We start from the raw sequence: 9,470 nt of genomic DNA on the forward strand, positions 1-9,470 counted from the left end.
CTTTGCACTTGTAGCTGACTTACGCGTCACATACACATAATTGCCAGGTCACAATGTAATCTATTTCCACCGTGCTGGGTTTTTTTATTGGACGTATGGCATTGGTGACCTGGTCATCACCTAGGAGCAGCCAGTCGTATGTCTTGAAATAGTGAACGCACGTACGTGTGTAAACAACTATATGTTATTAAAAATAACGCATGGTGTTCTCACCAACGGGTGTGCAAGAAAACGTGAGAAAACGCTGGATAGTACACGTCTCACTGTGTGGGATGACGCTTAATTTGTGCCAAATACATTAGAGTGAAGACAACTTGTCATTACAGACGGCGCGCATTCCCGTAATCTCTTAAAGTCCTAGCCATCAGGGAGCCTCGTTTTTTTAGTATGTCCTACACGTTATTTGAGTCGATTGTTTTCTAAATTGTACACAAAAATAATGTGGGGTTTTTTTTTTTTTTTTTTTTTCAAAACATTTTTACATCAAATCAAACTGAAATTATCTTTTTTAAAGCCATGTTCATGGAGGCTAGGACGGACTACTGCTATACCACTGGCGGCACTGACACTGTTTCTAGTTAATAAATAGCCAGTCATTACCGAATAGTGAATGGTATTAAATACGAACACTTGATATGGTTTATCCATGATTCTATAAACTTAGATTATAGGACTAGGAAGTAAGGGAGCAATGAAATGGTTTATTTAATGACACACTCAACACATTTTATTTACGGTTATATGGCGTTGGATATATGGTTAAGGGCCACATATATTGAGAGAGGAAATTCACTGTCGCCAATTCATGGGCTACTCTTTTCGATTAGCAGCAAGGGATCCTTTATATGCACCATCCCATAGATAGGATAGCACATACCATGGCATTTGATATACCAATCGTGATGCACTGGCTGGAGCGAGAAATAGCGCAATGGACCCACTGATCGACCCCAAAACCGACCGCGCATCAAGCGAGCGCTTTACCACTGGGCTACGTCCTGCCCTTATAGGACTAGTCAAGAATATAACCTCATTAATAACGAAGATTTTTGAAGGCGTGATCGGGGAGCCGATCCTCCTCCTCTCCCGGTGAAATTTTCATTACAATGTTTTGTTATTCTTTTTATTATTCATTATCATTCTTTTCAGTAAACATGTTGGTTGAATGTCACTATATTTGGTAGCGGTAGCTGCAGTCCCTCGAATATTTTTATTATTTAAGCATTTAGAATGGATGATCCAGTTCTGTTTGGTACATATACGATCCACCACATCGCTATAGTTTGACAATGCTCGCTTATCTACATTATCTAGGTCAACTGCAAACGCAGTGGCCAGCTTTGTTTTTCTTCAATTAGCGGGACGCCAGTAGAACTGGGACTTTAAGTGATTTGCGCAGGCGCTGAGCTTCTCACGTGATTTTGAACAAATTTAACTGTCTTGATTGAGGGGTCGTCTCATATCTCCAAAACATATTTATATCCATAGAGGTATGGTACAACATCTTTCCCGGAGTCGGTGGGGGATTTGGGGTGTCAATAATTATGTAACGCTCTAGGGGGAGAGGAAGAGGTCGGTGTATTCGATTTACGTATCATTTATCAAGACTATATGTTATGTCTATTCATTACTTAGACCTAAAAAGGTGGGGGGTTTTAATTGCGCGGTCGGTCTAGGATCGATCCCCATCGGCGGGCTCGTTCCAGCCAGTACGCCATGACTGATATATAAAAAGCCATGGTATGTGATATCCTGTCTGTGGGATGGTGCATATAAACGATCCCTTGCTAAAAAAAAATGTAGAGGATTACAGACTGTGTTGAGCGAATTTTATATGGCGTCATGCTCCCCCAGAAAATATATTTAATTTTTTTTTAGCTTGGGCAGGTAAGTGTTTCGACCCTCAATACCCTCCGCCTTTACATATACCCGTTTACTCTCTAAGATTTTATATCAAAATTACCAAATGTTTGACATCCAATAGGTGATGATTAATAAATCAATATGCTTTAACATTGATGTCGTTAAACAAAACAAAGTAACTTTACCCTTTCCATACGGAAGAATATTTATCTGAATTTGTTAATTATAACACTCGTAAAATTAAGAAGTGAAAACGCCCAATGTCTGCTTTATATATATATATATATATATATATATATATATATATATATATATATATATATATATATATATATATACATGCTCAATGTGTAATACAAACTAAACTTTGAAAGTTCTTCTAACACTTTATAAAATATTAATTCTGAAATAGGAAGATACGATTGTCGATAATACGTTGTCAAAATCAAACCGGTTTTAACGAAAGACTCTAGTACCGTATCCTGAACCGAATGTTCTTCGTACAGCGCAAGATTTCTCATTTAATTTTTTCAGACGACCCCTACAATTTCAAATCCGAAAACGCACCTGTTAACTGAAACTGACAACGGGCTGTCGTTTGTGCTTTGCTGAGCAATGGCGGCACAGGCGACGAATCGAGCATACATACTTTTGACGATATCCGTTGATAGCGAACACACACAAGTTTTTTAAAAGTGCATTTGAGCTTGTATTTCATATTTATACATGATGTTATAATATGGTAACCAGAGACTGTAACTTTAATATAACAAGATCATAGATCTATATACAATGGACATATCAAAATAAAGTGATAATCATCTTCTATATCGTCCTTATTGCACACTTTACAGTTTCTTTCTGATCTTTCTATACCATAATATCTCCATTGTTCAATGAGCAGCTGATGGGAAGAAACACGATTTTTTGTAATTTTGTCCGCCGACAGTGTTTCTGCTAGAAAGAAATTTTTGGGTATGGCGCTATGGAATTGAATGCAATCACAGTCAATAACTGGTATGGATAGCATCCCCCAGAAAGAAAATGGCTTAAAGGGACATACCCTAGTTTTAACCCGTGAAAATTAACACTATGTTTAGTTAATCTACAAACCCGTAACACATTTGGATAAAGTTACAATTGAGTGAAACACGAGTCTGTAACTTTCAAATGGTGAAATACCCTCTAAAAATAGACTAAAACTCGACTCCATAAACGCTACTTCTCAGACGCACGTGCGTTTTAAAAAAATTAGAAATGCATTTTGTGATATTAAAAACATCAGGATGACCAAAAACACTTCGAATGTACGGAAATGTATAATCTAAACAATAAAATCTAAGTAAAGTATGATTTAAGTTATCAAAAACGGTTATAATAGTAACAAAATATGCGTTAATGTTTAAAAACTAGGGTATGTCCCTTTAAGTTTAGTGTTAGGGTTAAGAAAATCATACAGTAATGATAACAGCAATTAATTTTGTCAAAAGGTTAACTTAAAACTAGACAAGAATGGCTAGAACTCTTCGGAGCTAATAAAGATCATTTCACTAATTACTGTCACGGCTATACCATAGTCGGTTTTCTCCTCCTTTGCAGGGATCTAGTGTGATTGTGTACAGGAACTCTGACCTCCGCAAGTATCAGATTTTCACATATGCCGAGTGGCCAGGCGGACTGTATGGATCTCCCAGTATAATTGGATCCAGAACAGGTTCGAATATATTTTTCAATACCCTCACGGTGTATTATCGCCTTTTCATGTAAAAAAAAAATATATATATATATATCGCATGGGCGTTAGGAGTTAAAAAATCCAACAACAACCCCCTCCCCCAACCCCCCCAAAACAAATCCACTCACAAAAACAAAAACAACAACAAAAAACAATACACTATATACAAATTCCCTTCCCTCTTTGCTCCAAGCAATTGTTTTTTTAATTTTAATGTATATTTACCGGGACAGCATGACCCAACCCGTCAAAAAGTAAACTTCGCTCGCCATAGTCTAGATACCCCAAGCACAATTTCCTACACACACGATCTTGCCATCATCCAATAAAACAAATTAGGTATTATTTGCATTAAAACCAAATCGAAAAACAATCCCATCTCAACCCCAATTAAAATGAGACCCACGGGACACGCAAAACAACGTACCTAATCAGCATCCACGAGTCCGTTCACACGACTCGAATACCCGTGCAAGGAAGAGCACTATCATTTAATTACATTGTCTACGTCACTTTGATATATGCTTGCCGCCGGTTACATTATAAGGCTGTGAGACATGGCGGGAAAACAAAAGTCGAATGTGTAAAATGCAATACAATGGCATGATTTGGCATCCATGTTCAGCACTGGAAGTAAGATGCATAATGCTGTTTTACTTTATTCCTTAGTCTCATTCTCATCTAGTGTAAGTGTCGCGTACTCGGGTCCGGGTTGAGTGTGACCCTCGAGTACTCCCGAGTCCAATATTTAGGATTCGTGGAGGCCCTATTCTTGAGCATCATGGAGAGAAACAAATCTCACATAACGTTGTATATTTATTGCAGGAGGTAACATTGCAGCGTCCTGGGCCTCGATGAAGGCTCTAGGCGAGTCGGGATACATGAAGAAAGCCAAAGAACTGATGGACATTACCGAGACTCTTAAGAACGGTATCAGGAAAATAGATGTATGTATGAAATGTATTTTGATTAACTTTGGAAACAAAATCCACATGATTAGACTTTACTCTTGCATGTTCAGAGCCGGTTTAAGGGTCCGCAGGGCTTGTAGCTTAAATGGCAGCGGGCCCCCCGTCCCAGGATGTATATTTTGCAACCCCTTCGGGCAGAGGGGGAAAATGTCCTGGGGGGGGGGGGGGGAATATACACATCACCGCGGGGACGGTAGCACGTGCTGCATGTGCTACTATAATAAACCGAGATTCAGACCTCGCGTGAATTTTTTTTATAAATTGTTCCCCTAACTTAGTTAAAATATTGCCATATTGACAGCATATAAATTCACGCGCGAAGGGGATCTAAAACTTACCCTGCTTGAACTAATCTCAGAACGAATAATGGGGAGCGAAAGTGATAGCTCCTGTTAAACTGCCATTTTCGAAGATGCAATTTTTGTTGTTGATACAATTATAGTTTGCCGTTGCGTGGCCGTATATAACCTAAAGATGTTAGTTGTGGATTTGGACTAAGCATCTTCAGTGAGAACATTTAAGTGGAGAGAGCATTAGTTACCACACATTCATCCACGGTTCCAGACAGTGCACCACGACTGGTATATCAAAGGCTGTAGCATGTGCTATGCTGCCTGTGGGATAGTGTAAATAAAAGTCCCCTTGCTACTAATGGAAGAATGTAGCGGATTTCCTCTCTAAGACTATTTATCAAAGTTACATAATGTTTTACATCCAATAGATGATGATTAATAAGTCAATGTCCTCTTATGGTGTAATAAAAAAACAAAAAAAACAAGAAAAAACAAACAATCTTTAACTTTCATCCAAGGTATTGGGGACGAATCTACGATTTCACCAGCGAAACTATACGATGCGCTTACGAGTATTGTGGTGTTCAAATCGTTTTTCTCTGTAACTCTAAATATAACAGGTAAGGAAAGGTCCAAAATAATGGTTTCTGGCAGGAGTCCTTTTGTAGATGGTTTTTCTGACACGAGTCTCAAGAAAATCAATCCACGGAGCGAGCTTTACCGAGCTCCAAGGATTGATTTTCTTCAGACCCGTGTCAGAAAAACCATCTACAAAAGGACTCCTGCCAGGAAGATATTTACTTTCCAAGTGTCCCGAGATAGGGTTGATAACTGCCGTTATATTAGCCTACGAAGCGTATATTTGGTCTTTTAACAATTACGGTATGCAACATCTGGCCATTTTTGTAGTCCCATTCAATATATAACTTTTTCTCTTTTTTGTTTGTTTTGATATTAGTAACCCAGCCTCCCCCCCCCCCCCCCCTCGACTGTTTTTGTTTTGTAGTCTTGTTTTTATAGTATTTTTTGTGTTGTTTCTCTGTGTGTGTGTGGGGGGGATGGTGGGTGGGTGGTTGTGTGTGTGTTTGGAAAAATATTTACGGGAATGTTTTTTTTTATTATTACGTTTTGTTTTGTGTTTTTGTTTTTACCTTTTCTTGTTTGTTAATTTATTCGTTTGTTTTATTGTTTTAGTCTGAATAACTTATCGTATGTAGAAAAAACCCCAACATAAATTGCACGGGCTGTGTATTTTGGGACAACCGAAAATGACGGCATTTGCCATTGGTTCAGCGGATCCCGACATGGATATTCTTGCCGTTTGTGACGTCATGGAAACAAGAGGTGAACACAGCTCATTTCTACAAATACATTACGACGTTCTATACTTAAATCTAATTGTTAATTGTATTTAGTAATTTGTATGATTTGCATAAACTTATTAATTTGAGACATCCCACCTTCCCAAACCACAAACGACAACAAAATCAACCAGGCGCTTGTGCTACTCAAGCAACTTTTCTTTCCTTTTCAAAATACTTTGTGGGGGACCTCGACTCGACCCTCCCCCATTAACTTTGCTCGCCAGTTTAGACGATTCCTGCTAAAATTCCTGCATAAGCACCTGTCAACTACTTTTCCCAAACATGATATATAGAGAATAGATCTATTACTACTATATGAATAGATGTTAGGTAGCATTTTATCTTTAAAAACTGTTTGCGTTGCCAAGTGTTTCAGGCTGGAAGATGGAGCGACACAAAACCCACCCTGTATCCACTGCTCCATACTCCCCCGCCATCGCAACTCCACGGACACTTTGCTCAATGATCTAGAGTTCAGCGTGAAAGAGGCCAAGGTACGTAACTCGTGTATGAAGTCAGGGTACACAACCTGAGCATGAAATCAAGGGGCGTAAACTCGCGAAAGAGGAGGCCAAAGTACGTTACTTGTATATAAAATCAGGGTTCATAATTCGTGCATGATATCAAGGTCAACTACTTTTATCCACATTCGTCTGCTGAAAAACGTTAACACTACAAGTCTAATATTAAAGTTGTTCAATGTCCAGACTACTTTCTAGAAATGATCCTCGGTTTCTAACATTTATTTCCAATTCATATGTTTAAGATCAATTCCAATTTCTAAGTCCAATTTTCCATATCAAAAGTATTCAAGTTCTAAACTCGGTATTCCGTGTGTAAAACAATCAGAAGTTTCGTATATGCGGAGAACTGAAATGCAGGGATTAAAATTTGACAAAATAAATTTCGTGGTTATTGGTCCCTTGGGTTTCATCTCAGATATAGTTTTCCGGACTGGTTTTTTTCACAATGCCTTAAGGTACATGTATCGAGCTGAAATTGTGTGTACATGATTATCACATGGAGTTACATATCAAGTATGACTTTAATTAGAATTGACCAATATTTACATTCATTGGAATTTATTCAAGGGCCATAACTGTCAATAATGGATTTTTTCATATTCAACAGTTATTGCCCTTGAACTCTGAACATTTATGGAGCCAGATACTGCTTTTACAGTGCTTGTTAATTTCCTTTGTTTGCAGGCGAACAAATCTCTGGCTAAGAAAGGAATGGCAGGGATGTACAATACGATGGCCAAGGTGCCTGACAAAACCATCATAAATTAATTTCTTCAGGAATTCTTCAACGAAATGTACAAGGTTCAGTAACCTTTACCAACTGGGATATTAATCAGACTAAATACCCAAGAACAAACAGTTGTTAGATGGACAGTTCATTCTTTTAAAAAAAAAAAGACTAAAATTTTGTTGCTATATATTCTTATATGACAAACAAATTTTTGTATTACAGAGAAACTTTTAAATTCAAATTGTGATGTACTTAAAGGGACATTCCAGAGTTTGCTGCAATTTTTAAGATGTTACGACTAACAGAGACATTTTAACGATTATAAATACATATCAAATATATTTTTCTACATAAAATATTAGTGGTTGTATATTAAACATGTTTCTGATCGTTCTAATATTTGTACTACATTAAATTTTATTTTATTTTCTAAAAAAAAAATTCTTTTGTTTTTACGAAATTAATTTAAGACAAATCCATTTGTGCTTCTTACAAATATTAAAACAACCAGAAACACATTGAATATACAGAAACTGATACTCTAAACATGAAAATATATACATTTGTAAATTTAATTGTAGAAATATTTTATTAGTCGGAAACATCTTGTAATGCAACAAACTCGGGAATGTCCCTTTAAAAGTTACTCAGTACTTAAAACGATAGTAACTATTATTTACTGATTAGTAACTACTATTTAACATTTTGGAATTGTGTTGTGATCTCTCCAATTCAATAATAAATGTTAACATGATTATGAACAAAATCTTCATTGTAAAAGTATGATCAGTTATTAATAAAAGACTGAAACATTACTGGAATAATTCTTGGGTTACAGAATACTAAAATATTATTACAGATGAATATTATTAAAAAAATAATAATAAAAAAAATGGAAGAAAACAGAGAGAGAGAAACTTAAAAATTATCTTTTCACAATGTCAAGATGGCAGAACTCCACACACCCAAAAAAAAAAAAAAAAAAAAAAAAAAACCCCAACATCATATACATTTTAAACCATTTATTGGCTACACAATACACAGTCAACGGCACAGGTTACAAAGTACAAACACTAACAAACTAAGACTAACGAGTTTTGTTTTAGTTAATGTCTTGGAGAAGAATCCTGTAATTTGGTGCATTGTTAATTTGTTTTGTTCCAAGTTCTTTTCCATGTACTGAAAATATAGAAACACTGAATAATGTTATGGATATATACCCTGTAGTTCTACCATGATCTATCCCTGTCCAGAGTCAGACCCCCGATCCTATCGGAGGCCGGACTCGGGATAGGCGTGTTCGAAACCGTAGTGGTATATGAACACGTTAAACAGTTATTAAGCTAAGCTACCATGATCTGAAAGTGTTTACAGGATTCTTTTTTGAAGGGGGTGGAATGCAAAGTTGTTATTGCATTTTACTACTTGCCTGTTAAAATTTAACTGTAGTCCATAAACAAAGACACTGATAATTCTACAATTATCATAGGAGAAACATCACTTCTAGTCAATATTCACTTCTAGCTGGTGTATATTGGTTAGAAAGATATACCGTAAATCCTTCAACGCAGGCTTTCATTTTTTTCATGAAGAATAATCCTTCTCCTTTCCTGTTGTACTGGTCATTATTGTTATATGCTTAAGCTTTTGATGTCATGTAACTTGACAAAGCTACAATAGAAGAAACAGGCCTTTATGTAAGGAAGGGATTTCTTCAAGGCAGGCTTCTTAATTTTTTTGCGATGGTTCGATACCTGGCCACTAATCGAAGCAGGCTTCTATCAGGTCAGCTCATAGATTTTAAAGGGACAGACCCTAGTTTTTAAACACCAAGGCATTTTTTTTTTTACTATTAGAGCCGTTTATAATCACTGGAATGAAACATTACTTATATTTTATTGTTTAGATTACCTATTTCCGTTCAACCGAAGTGTTTATGGCCATTCTGGTGTTTCTAATACCACAAAATGCATTTTTCATATTTTAAAAA

The 9,470-nt window shown here is 36.6% G+C and overlaps 1 protein-coding gene across 1 annotated transcript; it reads left to right on the forward strand.

Moving 5' to 3' along the window:
- The first annotated feature begins 200 nt into the window (after positions 1 to 200).
- LOC121377982 (sphingosine-1-phosphate lyase-like) lies at positions 201 to 7,518 on the forward strand. Its single transcript, XM_041506078.1, is given in 7 exon segments — positions 201 to 233; positions 3,463 to 3,577; positions 4,424 to 4,545; positions 6,080 to 6,206; positions 6,603 to 6,617; positions 6,620 to 6,720; positions 7,435 to 7,518. Coding segments are annotated over 7 exon segments (597 nt in total).
- Positions 7,519 to 9,470: the final 1,952 nt, after the last annotated feature.

The sequence above is a fragment of the Gigantopelta aegis genome, chromosome 7 (genome assembly GCF_016097555.1).
Source record: "Gigantopelta aegis isolate Gae_Host chromosome 7, Gae_host_genome, whole genome shotgun sequence".
NCBI lineage: Eukaryota > Metazoa > Mollusca > Gastropoda > Neomphalida > Peltospiridae > Gigantopelta > Gigantopelta aegis.